General features: G+C 44.8%; 2 protein-coding genes across 2 annotated transcripts; one reads left to right on the plus strand and one right to left on the minus strand.

Moving 5' to 3' along the window:
* The first annotated feature begins 1,226 nt into the window (after positions 1-1,226).
* LOC4337310 (agmatine coumaroyltransferase-2) lies at positions 1,227-2,866 on the plus strand. The gene has a single exon (XM_026024522.2). It carries the CDS (start codon positions 1,349-1,351, stop codon positions 2,687-2,689), a length of 1,341 nt encoding a protein of 446 aa, XP_025880307.2. The 5' UTR covers positions 1,227-1,348; the 3' UTR covers positions 2,690-2,866.
* A 1,474-nt stretch (positions 2,867-4,340) lies between these two features.
* Positions 4,341-6,454, minus strand: LOC4337311 (agmatine hydroxycinnamoyltransferase 1-like). Its single transcript, NM_001419914.1, has one exon. It carries the CDS (start codon positions 6,290-6,292, stop codon positions 4,943-4,945), a length of 1,350 nt encoding a protein of 449 aa, NP_001406843.1. The 5' UTR covers positions 6,293-6,454; the 3' UTR covers positions 4,341-4,942.
* Between the last annotated feature and the right edge of the window lie 7,991 nt (positions 6,455-14,445).

Here is a 14,445-nt window from a genome sequence, read left to right on the forward strand (position 1 = left end):
ACTTCACTAATATTTTGTTGTATATATAAGTAGTGTAGTGACCCATGCAGATTACACGACTAACGTCATTACACAATTTTCTCATATGCATAATAGAAAATATACTTCCACAATTTATTGTCAAAAAAACAATATTGAAAGTATAATCTTGAGCTCTGGCTCAACTTGGTCAAAAGTATACGCATGATATTCCGACTAACATCTTACTCCCTTTGTCCCAAAATATAAAAGATTTTAAAGGGATGTGATATTTTCTAATACTATGAAATGTCACATTTCTCCAAAATCCCTTATATTAGGGACGGATTGAATAACTTTTTATGTCTATAAAGGAAATATGGTGAACCTTTACTATTGCCTTAACGTCTGATATTTATTTCATTTCTTCCCTCCATCTTTTATCTTTAAGTGGTGTTTAGATTAGGGACTAAATTTTAGTTTACGTCACATCAGATGTTTAGACACTAATTAGAAGTATTAAACACAAATTAATAATAAAACTAATTGCATAAATGAGATCTAATTCGCGAGACAAATTTTTAAAAGCCTAATTAATCTATAATTAGCACATGTTTACTGTAGCAACATATAGGCTAATTATGAATTAATTAGGCTCAATAGATTCGTCTCGTAAATTAGTCTAGGGTTATGAAATGAGTTTTTATCATTAGTCTATATTTAATACTTCTAATTAGTGTCCAAACGTCTGATATGACAGGGACTAAAATCCAAACAAGGCCTTAGTCTCCTTTTATTTCTCCGTCTTTTATTTTATTGTAGTAGTTTCTCAGTCAGTGACATTCTTCTACCTTCTAACGAAGTCACGGTATTTGTGATAGTATATAACCCATTTTAAACAAGAAATTATTCCTTGTTATCATTTATCAATACTTCTTTATTAGCAAGATCACGTAGGTATAGGTTTGATGAACCGAGAACACCAACCAAGTAAGAACACATGCGCATATAATTAACACATTTTTCTTTTGCGATCGCTTAAAAAATTGTAAGAAGGCTCCAACGGTCAACAAAGAAAAATCACATGCATATCCAAAACTAGTACGGAGTACTTTTTTTAACTAGGCCACTAATTATGCTGTATTGCTGTTCAGCTTCAGCCTCGCAAAGTTCACCGACCTCTTGCGAAGATTTACACGTGCATTAAGCTTCCAGGCTCCAGCAACAGTGCCCTAATTTCCTGAACACCGCTATATATATATGAGGCTGAACACCATCCAGGAAATGCACACACGATTGTACACTTCGCCGGACACGTACCACGTCGGCCTAATTAAGCAGTCCAAGAACGTATATACTCACCACTTCACCAGCACATTTGATTCTGCACATGAAGATCACCGTGCACTCATCCAAGGCCGTCAAGCCGGCATACGGCCCCGGCGAGTTCCCCACCACCACCGGCGACGTCGTCCCGCTCAAAGTGTTCGACAAGGCGAACTTTGACACGTACATCTCGGTGATATACGCCTACCGCCCACCGGCTCCGGCCAACGCCGCCCTCGAGGCGGGGCTCGCCAAGGCGCTGATCGAGTACCGCGAGTGGGCAGGGCGCCTCGGCGTGGACGGCGACGGCAACCGCGCCATCCTGCTCAACGACGGGGGCGCGCGGTTCGTCGAGGCGACGGCCGACGTGACGCTGGACAGCGTGATGCCGCTGAAGCCGACGGCGGAGGTGCTGAGCCTGCACCCGAGCGGCGACGACGCGGTGGAGCTGATGCTCATCCAGGTCACGCGGTTCGCGTGCGGCTCCCTCGTCGTGGGCTTCACCACGCAGCACATCGTGGCAGACGGCCGCGCCACCAACAACTTCTTCCTCGCGTGGAGCCAGGCCACCCGCGGCGCCGCCTTCCACCCTGTCCCCGTGCACGACCGCGTCTCCTTCTTCGCGCCGCGCGACACTCCCAAGGTCGAGTTCGAGCACCGTGGCGTGGAGTTCAAGCCGTACGACGACGACGAGGATGTCCATGCGTCCGGCGGCGGCGGCGACGACGACGAGGTGGTGATAAACAAGGTGCACTTGAGCCGGGAATTCATCTCGAAGCTCAAGTCGCAGGCGTCGGCTGGCGCGCACCGGCCGTACAGCACGCTGCAGTGCGTGGTGGCGCACCTGTGGCGATGCATGACGAAGGCACGCGGGCTCGACGGGCGCGAGTCCACCAGCGTGTGCATCGCCGTCGACGGGCGCGCGCGGATGAGCCCGCCGGTGCCGGACGGCTACACGGGCAATGTCGTGCTCTGGGCGCGGCCAACCGCGACGGCCGGTGAGCTGGTGACCAGGCCGCTGAAGCACGCCGTGGAGCTCATCAACCGGGAGGTGATCCGGATCAACGACGGCTACTTCAAGTCGTTCATCGACTTCGCCAACTCCGGTGCGGTGGAGGAGGAGCGGCTGGTGGCGTCGGCCGACGCGGCGGAGATGGTGCTGAGCCCGAACATCGAGGTGGACAGCTGGCTGCGGATCCCGTTCTACGACCTCGACTTCGGCGGCGGGCGGCCATTCTTCTTCATGCCCAGCTACCTGCCGGTGGAAGGTTTGCTCATCCTGCTGCCGTCTTTCTTCGGCGACGGGAGCGTTGACGCGTACGTGCCACTCTTCAGCCGCGACATGGACGTCTTCAAGAACTGCTGCTACTCATTCGACAAAGACCAAACTACTAGCCTTGCATGAACTATATTATTGAAAAACAAGACATGCAGTTAATGCTAGATCACTTGATTGAGACTAGTTAGCTAATTAGTATTTGTTTGATGTTGTTGATTCAATTATTATGAATTGAATTAATTACGCGAGATGTTCTGCCGATGAAAGTTGAATTGAATAAATAAAGTTATCTGTAAAAAAAAACTTGAAATATTGTAGTACTACTACGATCGATCGGTAGCTTTCAAGCGGTTCATTTTATCTGAAGGAAAGGAAAACCAAAGTAAAAAATTGCGCCGTTGTGGCCTTGTGGGTCTAAAGGAGGATGGATTCTAATATCTCGGGTGGACGTGCACCCGTTTCTTACATACCACCTAAATAATTATAAAAAAAATTACAAGATAGGTTAATATGTAATATATTATTTCACAAACATGCAAATTCAAATTCGACTTATACAAGTTGTAACAAAAACAACAAATTAAACTCTAACTAGTATACAGATATTTACAGTCAAATTTGTTATTTTTGTTACAATTTATAGAAGTCGAATTTGAACTTGCATGCTTGTGAAGTGATATATTAAAAATTAACCTATCATGTTAATTTTTTAAAAAAAAATTCATAACTATTTAGATGACATGCAAAAAACGGGTGTACGTTTTTCGGGTTTAAAACAGTTTTTCGGGTCTAAAGCTGTGTATAATGTTAGCCTTTGACCTTTATCTTGCAGTCTTGCTTGTTGGGCTGGGACTTGGGGGCTGGGGCTGAGATGTCTGCTCTTGGATATGCTGTACGCCAGTACGTGTGCTCATGCTACTTTGGCGTACTCGTTTCCTGATAAGCCGAGGTGAACGTGCCGCGGCCAAACAATTCTCTATTGTGAACTCATTCTTTTATCCAAACTTCTCCATTTTAATGACTCTCAAGGCCCTTCTGGCCAATAACAAACTCAATCCTCTTAATAGACTTATCACGACAGGGATTGGTACAAACGAGTAGATAGCCACCTAGATCGAACACTACTGTGATACTATCAGATGGTTTTTTTTTCTCTTGAGAACTTATTTGGTTAATCCCTCCCACAAACAAATTGAGGGAGACTTGGAGGGGAACTATTCATTCCTCTCTGTTCCCCTCCAATCCCTTCCCCTTGGGATCTACCGAACAAAACTACATGTCGTTTAAAAAACCATCGAAAAATTTGAATTTGAAAAAAAAATAAAGAATATAGATCAATATGTGATATAGCATTTCATAAACATAGAAGTTTAAATTCGATTTATACTTCAGAAACAGAAATAATAAATTTAACTGCGAATTACAAGTTTTATATAAAGTCAAAATTTGTTACTCCCTGCGTCCCAAAATATAAACATTTTTAGAATAATGTCAAGTCAAAGATTTTTAACTTTGACTATTCATAGCAATAAAATAAAAAAAGGTCAATGATGTAAAACTGATCTTACTATATTTATCAATAAACAAACTATCATAATATACGACTTTTATTATTTGAAACATCCTACTTTTATAGATATTGTTAGTCTATGTAGCATCTTGAAGACTGGGCCAGAGTCTAAAAATGCTTATATTTTGGGACGGATGGAGTATATTTGTTTCTACTTGCATAAGTTAAATTTAAACATTGCATGTTTCTACAACGATATACCACATATTGATTTCCCACTGATAACGAGTACGGCAGTAGGCCCAAACAATTCAATTGTAGTAGTTGTTGACTCATACATATAGTTCCGGTAACTGCGAAAGCTGTGAAAAATACAACAATGTACTACTTGAAAGTACAGTTTTAATATTGCCCATACATAATCCTTTATATAGAGGCTGATCGGTAGTGATTGTTGTCGCACCCACTGCAGTTGCGGGAGCTCCAAAAGCTACTGCCGCTGGCAGCCATTTTCAATGGCCACAGCCGCTACCGCTGCAACAGCCAACAGAAGCGAACAATCTCATGGACGTTTAGGTGGATAGACACTAAGATGAAATGGACTCGCTAATATACCTAATGTACCCACCGCAAATATGAAGAAAAGCTATTTCCATATAACAAAGGGATCAAAACTTTCTAAACCCACGCTGGATTTTACGGCTTATAATTTTTTTAGTTCTTACTTATTTTTTAAAAACTTTTATGATTTTTTAAGCGACATGGAAAAACAAGATGACATCCCCTAGAGAAATGAATAGACGTTTTGAAAGACACAATAAAAAAGATGGGACACTTCGTGCAGTCAACGACCAAGACCGCCAGCAGAATTAGCTGAGTTCAGGGAGTACATAGCAGCAGTTCTTGAAGGTGTCCATGTCGTGGCTGAAGAGTGGCACGTAGGCGTCGACGCTGCCGTCGCCGGAGAAAGATGGCAGGAGGATGAGAAGACCCTCCACCGGCAGGTAGCTAGGCGTGAACAGGAATGGCTGGCCGCTGCCGAAGTCAAGCTCGTAGAACGGGATCCGCAGCCAGCTGTCCACCTCGATGTTCGGGCTCAGCACCATCTCCGCCGCGTCGGCCGACGCCACCAGCCGCTCCTCCTCCACCGCGCCGGAGTTGGCGAAGTCGACGAACGACTTGAAGTAGCCGTCGTTGATCCGTGCCACCGCCCGGTTGATGAGACCCATCGCGTGCTGCAGCGGCATGGTCACGAGCTCCCGCGCGGTGGCGGTCGGCCGTGCCCAGAGCACGACGTTGCCCGTGTAGCCATCCAGCACCGGCGGGCTCATCCGCGCGCGCCCGTCCACGGCGATGGACACGCTCGTGGCCACGCTCCCCTCGAGCCCGCGAGCCATCGTTATGCAGCGCCACAGGTGCGCCACCACGCACTGCAGGGTGCTGTACGAACGCTGGCCGCCACCGGCCGACGCGAGCGCCTTGAGCTTGGAGATGAACTCCCTACTGAAGTGCACCTTGTGTGTCACCACCACCTCGCCGTCGTGGCCGTGTCCATGGCCGTCGTCGTTGTTCTCGTTTCTGTCGAGCTTTTCGCAAGTCTTAAACTCCACGCCGCGGTGCTCGTAGTCCACCCGTGGCGGGTCGCGCGGCGTGAAGAAGGAGGCGCGGTCGTGCACCGGGACGGGGTGGATGGCGACGCCGCGGGTGGCCTGGCTCCACGCGAGGAAGAAGTTGCTGGTGGCGCGGCCGTCGGACACCATGTGGTGCGCGGTGAAGCCCACGGCGAGGGACCCGCACGCGAACCGCGTGACCTGGACCATCATCACCTCCGCCTCGGCGCCGTCGTCGTCGGCGCTCGGGTGGAGGCTCGTCACCCGAGGCGTCGGCTCCAGCGGCACGACGCTGTCCAGCGTCACGTCGGCCGTCGCCTCGACGAACCGCGCGCCCGCGTCGTTGAGCAGGATGGCGCGGTCGCCGTCGCCATCCACGCCGAGGCGGCCCGCCCACTCGCGGTACTCGGCCAGCGCCTTGGCGAGGCCCGCCTCGAGGACGGAGTTGGCCGGAGCCGGCGGGCGGAAGGCGTATATGACGGAGACGTACGTGTCAAAGTTCGCCCTGTCGAACACACTGAGCGGCACAACGTCGGCGGTGCTCGGAGCGGCCACGGCGTCGCCGTACACCGGCTTCACGGCCTTGGATGAATGCACCGTGATCTTCATAGCCGATCGGTAGATCAATCTATCCGTATGGTTAAAATGCAAAGTAATTTAAGCTAGCAAGATTTTTGAAGTGTGTATATGTGTTCTTGAACTACTGAGGCGGGTGCGTGCGTACGTAGTAATTCCGATAAAAATGGTAGCAGATGTGTGTTGGGTGGTGTGGCACAATGAGCTAGTCGTAGCGAATGCTTTATATAGAGGAGAGAGGGCCGGGACGGATGTGCATACGAGATAGCTAGGCATGTGGGTACACGAAAGATCTGATCCCCACAACCACAATTTGTACAATTGTACTGTCAACGTCCATAACTCCATACTGTAATCGCAGCGTTAGAATTTTCGTCTTCTAAGAGAGAAAAATCGATCCAACTAATGTGCTGTTGATGGCGGCTGCAGGATTTTGCCGCTATGTAAATCACAAGAAAAGTTCACGCATTTTGTAGTACAAGGACTAGGGTTTTCTCGTACGTGTACTTTGAATGAATTAAATAATACGGGAATTTATTAATTGTGGAGCATTACCCTCACTCTAGACTCTCAAGTCTCAACAGATACCGGTCTTAATGAGGTGAAAGCTGCCTTAATTAGAATAGGTACAATAAACCTACGTCAGTGAGCTATAGTAATTATTACATCAGATATTTGTATACTCTCAACTCTCAAGGCAGACAGCACTGAGCCTTCCTTCTCCGGTTCTCCTAGGTGTGAACTCCTACCAACCAATCGTAGATGGTCCAAAACTGGGAATGGGAAAAAAAAAGAGAAGATATTAGGAGATAGCTTCTCCCAGTTGTGAACGCTGTTATATGTCTTCCTATCGACCAATCAATCATAGAATCAAAAAATCGAGAATAGAAAATTAAACGATGTCAGTAGATAGCACGCAGAAATACGTACACATGCAGCCAATAAGCGGCAAACATGCTGACGTGGAGCCACTGGTTATCGTTACTATATTAGCTTTGATCTTATGTGACTTTACAAAGGGCTTCTTTTATCTCTTTGGGTTGCATACGTTGATCTTTCATCCTAACTAGGATTTGGTCCGGCTGAACGAAATCTATGCCGTTCATTCGCGATTCGACGATCCCACGGCTGAAAAAGGGCCGCCAAGTTAGACACGTGGACGGTTAGATGGACTCTACCGTGAGATCGAACGGACGATGTTGGAGGGAACCGGTATGTAATTAACAAAAACACAGGGTATTTTTTTGCAAAAATCGCTGATGTGGCGCTCCTAATCTTCAAGCGATCACTCGGCTTTTAAGTAAACCTATATTATTACATGCATGCACACTAGACATAGAACTACCCGTCTCATATTATAGCTACTTCTAACATTTAAATTTTTCTCGTAATATAACTACTTTTTAATTAATTACTTGCTTTTTTTCATTTCAACTATCTCTCATTTGGTTTCATCGTATATTTTTTTATGTCAACCAATCACAACCATTTTTCACCTGGGATGGAGGTAGTATATATATGATTTCTTCTACCAAAATTCTTGGGCAATTAATTCAAGTGAATACCCATAAATCACATGGGATCCATGTCGTTGATTAACTACTGCATTATCTGGCTTTCTGTAAAAGCTGGGCAGCTGGCCTTTTCTTAAAAAAAAAAAAACCTGCATGATCTATCCCCAGCCTATGACATCCCAAAATATAAAGGTGTCCAAAGTCAAACTATATACAATTTTCCCTATTAATATATACCACATTAAAGAAGTAATTATGAAAATATATTTCATGATAGATCTAATGATGTTCATTTGATTGTAAATATTAGTATTGTTTAGGATAGTTTGACTTAGTGCTACATATAGAATCCTCGATACTTTGGGATGAAGGAGTAGTAGTTAAAATCTTACATTATCTAAAATAGTAGTTAAAAGCTATGAACGTTAATTTTTTTTAAACTAAGAGCACCTTATATTTTTGGAGGAAGAAAGAACTACCCAGATAAATAATGACAATGGTGGCAGCTTGCATGCTTGTAAGGCACGGCATTACCTAGCAACAAGCTGATTATAATTTGCGGCTCACCCCTTCTTCTGATAATAGAGGCATTAGGCATATATAGAGAGCTCGATGAATATACGTACGGAGGTAGGTGAGTTGTCGTCACGCATGTCACTGCAACACTCAAGAATTCAATCGAAATATATATAAAAAAAACAGTTTGAACACGTACGGTAATTGGTGTCATTTCGTTCAACATCGTCTGGTAGAAAGTCAGCTTTTGAACTTTGGAAGGGTAATGTGACATTTTAGAATTGCAAATGCCTATCCCTTCGTTCTAAAAAAAAGTTCTTAATCCAATCTATGAAGCTAGACATATAAGTATCCAGGTTCGTAACTAAATTCTGTTTCATTTGTTTAAGACAGAGTAGTCCAGTATACCAAATACCATGTGAGGATGAACACGAACCATCGAGATCAAATCGATCTATCGGCTCAAATTGGTGTGGACCCACTTTGATTTTTTATAGGAATAATAATTGCAGCTAGTAGATTGCAGCAATATTTCTAGACATGGAGTATGCACAACAAGAAGTCAGCTAGCAATGCAAGTTGGAGCCCTTTTTACGAGTAAATTGTATCACCGGTACGCGAACTTGTCAGGTGGGTGTAATCTAGTGCACAAACTTGTAAAATGTTCATTTTAGTACATGAACGACTTATCTGGTGCGTGCGGAGGAAGGTGAAAAGGATACTACATGGCTAGTCTGATTGATTAGGGGCTAATTAGGATACTATGTAAATATATATCTGAAAAGGTTGCTATGAGACATACACCTCTTCAATAAAAAAAAGAATCAAATATAGTGATAGTAGAAAAAGATAAAGAAAAAACTGAGCAATGATATAAGTGCTACAAATATATGAAATTCATCATTTCCATGATGAAAGATAAAGTAGATATCAAATTTATAAATATTGCATATCTTATACATACTCACTGCACGTATGCACGTTATATCCTAATCAACATCAGCTTCATAAAATTAACATTGCCAAGTTATTTTGGTTCTCGTTCGCCCAAACTAGAAAAGTTTGTGTACTAAAACGAGCATTTTACAAGTCTATGTATTAAATTGCACGCGGCTAACAAGTGTATGTATCACCAATGCAATTTACTCCCTTTTTATCCTCTTCCTCGATTCGCCAGTGATTTGGAACTTGGAAGTTGGTGAACTGCATCAACAGAGGAAAAACAGTGCTACACGTTACATGTTAGACCACCAGTAAGCTGATGGATAAAATATATTATATATAGGTGGTGTATACTGTATTAATGTATTAATAGTATGAACAATTGTGCGGATAAGAGACATTCGACCTATCTCTAGGTGTCGTTTTCGACACCACTTGGCTACTCGAAATATAACTTTAATATTACCACTAACTTTTATATTCTAATATAATAAAGAATATACAAAATTATCATATTATATTTTTCCAATGTGAATAAACACATGTTATGTGTCAATTTAATATTATAAATTTCAAAAATGTTGATATTTATCCTTGTGGGAAGAAAATGTTTAAGACTAACAGGAGCTAAAATCTCTATATTCAGCAGTATGAATCCACCAGTTTTGACAATTGTTAGAAAATATTTAATACTGAGATTTGGGTGCCCCTTTTTCGCCTTTTGAAAACAACCTATAATGAACACAAGAAAATAAACGTCTATACCAACCAGTACTGATGGAGCCACATGTTGACCTTACTCCACAAATCCTTAAAATTTAGTGCTAACGTTATCCATATTTGTAGCAAAAACATAAAAACTCGAATACACGACACTGTACAAGTTGTAATAACGACACTGTACCAGGCATATCAATCAAATTATTGGATTTAGTGGCGGAGCTTAGGGGAGGCCAACCTGGTTGTTGGCCCCTTCAGGGTTGGCTGACAATGCAACACACATAGACATATATATAAGTTAGCAAAACACCTTTGAAATTATGAATTTCTTTGGTGAGTTGGTTAGCATCATGTGAACCTTTCACTCTACAGGTTTGGGTTCGGATCACACAGAGCCCATTTTTTCCTCCTTTTGAAAATATTCCTTTGTTTTATACTTTTTTTCACTTCTGTTCTCAAAATTTCCTATAGCTCTTATAATAAAAACTTTTGTTTTATATTTTCCCCTTTATTTAGAACTTGTAGTTCAATTAATTAATACTCCCTCCGTTTCAAAATGTTTGACACCGTTGACTTTTTAGCACGTGTTTGACCGTTCGTCTTATTAAAAAAAATTGTGAAATATGTAAAACCATATGTATACATGAAAGTATATTTAACAATGAATGAAATGATATGAAAAGAATAAATAATTACTTAAATTTTTTGAATAAAACGAATGGTTAAACACGTACTAAAAAGTCAACGGTGTCAAACATTTTGAAACGGAGGGAGTATTAGTGTTTCATTCCATAGAATTCCATGGAAGTTGGCCCCTTCTTGAATTTGTTTCAAGCTCCGCCGCTGATCGCCATAATTCTTCCTGGACGTTTATAGAGAAACTACAACACGAAAAATCTGCAAACACCTGTCAATCTGCAGCGCCTCGGGTAGATCCTCCTGTTTTTATTTGGAAAATATCATTTGATGTAGGCCAAGGATAGGTTGCATGTCTCAAGCTGTTGGTTGGTGAAGCCCATAGGCCGTGACGGTTGAAGAAAATGTTTGTGTTAGTTTGTCAAAATGTTCTTAACACCAAAATCTAATTAAGTTATAGAAGCATTATCAATATTTTGTCAACATATACATATGTGATGTAGGCAAGTCTGGATAGCAAGGTACCCTTCCGCCCAATAAAAAAACCAACATCTATAAGGGAGGCCTAATCCGTTTCCTAAAAGTTAAATTTTGGGAATTAAGGGTAAAACCAACCCTTCAACGGGTTCCCAAAGGAGGTTCCAATATTTAGGCACATCCAAAATCCAACCAAATAGGAGCTAGTTTTGGGTACTCTACGCACTCCCAATTAAAGAAAAATCAATTTAGGAGGACCCACCAGTGATGACATGGAAGATTTTAAAGTTTTTTTTGGACTCACGTATTGGGATACTCTTGGAGATGAGGGTGATTTTTTAGCCCGATATCTTTTGGGATACTCCCAATACAAGACATCTCTTGGAGATGCTCTAGGATTGTTTTTTTTTACAGAGTAGAACTACCTTTTCTGTTTCAAATTACTCATCGTTCTAAGTTTGTCTTGAGTCAAATATTTTAATCTTTGACCATCCAAGGCAGTATAGATGGTAGTTTTGTCCCCAAAGCAGTATAGTTGGTAGTTTTGTTTGACGTGACAGTTTGACACAGATCAACAGTGTTGAGTTAGTGTGGGTCCCACATATCAAGGCCTCGTCACCTATCTCCCTTCCTCCCCCTTGTTCCCATCTCAACGGCCACCACAGTCCCGTTGTTGGAGGAGCCGGAGGAGGCTGACTGCGGCGCCAATGGTGGTTGGGACATCTGGCGGTGGGGGGTTCATGATAGGCGGAGGTGATCATATCGTGGTTGGAGCATGAAAGAGATAGCATCTGTGAAGTATTCTTGTTGGATCTTCTTGGCTTCCTTCTCAGTCTAGTCCATCAGTGAGATTTCGCACTCGGCCTTGGAGAGCCTCTCCAGCAACCAGCTCTCCATATGAGAATGCTTCTTCGGCATGGGAGCTCGACGAGGCTGGTTAGTGTAGAGCTCGAGAAGGTGCTCGCCACGCCATCCCTAAGCCACCGCCGTTACTTCGATGGGGAAGATGCAGAAAAGGGGGAGAGTGGTTGTCACGCCCAGAAATTTAACCCAAATTTCCAGACTATTTTGCGTATTAAATCCCTGTCCAGGACCAGCCAGGGTACACAAAATGACAAGTAATATACAGTTCCAAACGTAAATAAAGCGTAAAATACTTACAGAACAGGCACTTAGTCCTCACACCGAAACAGAACGACAGCAGCGGAAAAAGGCGATCCTAGTGAGGCTTCAGCTCCACTCCACAGGCAAAACTCAACTGGGGTCTGAGCCTTGGTCCTCTAACTCCATCTTCAGCTCAGAAGCACTACACTTTTGAAAAGGGGGAATAATAGCAAGACTGAGTACAACCACCGTACTCAGCAAGCCACACCAACAATGCAGATGTGCAAGGGGATACAAGGATGGTTTGTGGCTATTTGCATAAAGGCAGTTGTAAAACATTTTATTGAGCAAAACAGTAAAACTGTTGAGTAATTAAAGTAACATTAAATCTCCACTTATCAACGCTACACCACGTTGAACAGGTCCAACCAACCCACCTGAACTACAGTGTATTGGGTCGATTTATTAAGATGGGACTAATCACGGTGAATCTGGTCGACCGCCCATAACCGCGGGCACGGCTATTCGAATAGCTTTACTCTGATCAGAGGTGTACAACTGTACCCACAAGACACATCCCCACGACACGTTTCCGTGCGCCGACATGCCACCACGACATACCGGAAAGAGGCCGTGACAGGACCCTTCGCATAACCCCCTCTAGCCAAGCACACCACACCTTAGGTTACACCCCCGTCCCCAGCGGGCAACGGGCAGTCCCCTCTCGTGCCTAGGTGAATCCGGAAGCGACAGAGGCCGTCGCAGGGCCCGCCCCGCTCCATCACGCCCACCCTTGCCTGGATGCATTGACTAGAGGAAAGCTACACTACAAGCCCAGCCGTTGCCCACGCTGGCTTGTGGTAAGTACGATAAGTTCTTCCAGGGCATCCCGCGAACCAGTCCTTAACTGCCATGGGTGCGACCAGCAAAACCATGCACCCACAGCCCACCATTCAGTCGCATTTTAGTTGGATAATTACGACCATGAAGCATGGCCAGATGTCTCGAGCACGCAGCTCAACAAGATACTAGAATGTCTAATACTGCAATTATCCCATCGACTGAGCTAGTGGTAATTAAGCATGGCTAAGCATATAGTTCTAGCTAGGTCATCAAAGTAACACAAGCTAGGCGATTTATTACCCATGGTTGACAAAGGACAGATATCAAGTAAACATGGCACAAGCGAGCAGATAGGTAAAACCCTGACCCCATGTAATTAGCAAAACATGCATATTTATTTGCAAACAGTAAAACATTTGTAAATTGGGATCAACATGCTCAAGGGGAATGTGTGACTTGCCTTGCTTCTTCACTTGGATTTTCTGAACTCTTTTCCTCGCGACCGCGATCTTCCAAAACGACGGATTCTACACGCTAGCACGCAAAACGAGGAAAAACCTAATAAAAACGAAGGACACAGTACCTAAAAAGTAAACAAACATGTAGAACTCAATTTTAGATGAATTTTGCAATTTAAATGGCCCAATTTGGAGTTCGAATGAATTAGATATGAATTTTAGAAGTTTTGAGCCACTAAATGAATTTCTATAATTATTAATGATTTATTGCGCAATTATTAAATATTTTCACAAAGGAAAAGGACTGCCGCTAACGTCAGCAAGAGAGGGGGCCGGCGCCGACAGGCGGGGCCCACATGTCAGCGAGACGAGGTGGCGGTCCACCGTGGACCGGGACCACAAGGACGGTCCACCGCCGGTCCACGGGTTGGACGGCCCAGATCGGCCAAGGCAGATCGGACGGCTGGGGATGGCCGGGCGGCGCGCAGACGGCCAGACAACCGGCGGCGGCGGTGGCGCAACGCGGCGCTGGCACGGGAGGCGGCCGGCGAAGAGGAAAAGGAGGAGGGAGGCGGCTCACCGAGAGGCGCGGCGACGGAGGGAGCGGCCGCGGAGGGAGGCGGCGGCGCTCCACGGGGCGAAGACGACGGCGGCGATTCGGCGGTCTCCAACGAAGGTGAAGGAGCGGCCGGGGTACGGGGGAGCGCGGCGAACGCAGTAGAGGCGGTGGTGTGGCGCGAGGTGGCAAGGAACAGCGGTAAGAGGCGGCCGAAGACGGCAAACGCGGCGACGTCCTCGGCTTCGCGGTGGAGATGGTGTTGCTGCGGTGGAACGGGAAAACGAAGCAGAGGCCGGGGTGCTACGTGATGCGGCGAAGCCGACGGTGGCAGTGGCGTGGCTTGGTGGTGGCTAGGGCGGCGGTGGCGCGCTGCCGGAGTCGGCAAAGTGGCGGTGGAGCTCGGGTTCACGGTGGAAT

This window comes from Oryza sativa, chromosome 4 (assembly GCF_034140825.1).
Source record: "Oryza sativa Japonica Group chromosome 4, ASM3414082v1".
NCBI lineage: Eukaryota > Viridiplantae > Streptophyta > Magnoliopsida > Poales > Poaceae > Oryza > Oryza sativa.

What these genes read in the sequence shown, in the direction of transcription:
- LOC4337311 (NM_001419914.1), bottom strand. Translation starts at nt 6,292, where the DNA reads ATGAAGATCACGGTGCATTCATCCAAGGCCGTGAAGCCGGTGTACGGC.
- LOC4337310 (XM_026024522.2), top strand. Translation starts at nt 1,349, where the DNA reads ATGAAGATCACCGTGCACTCATCCAAGGCCGTCAAGCCGGCATACGGC.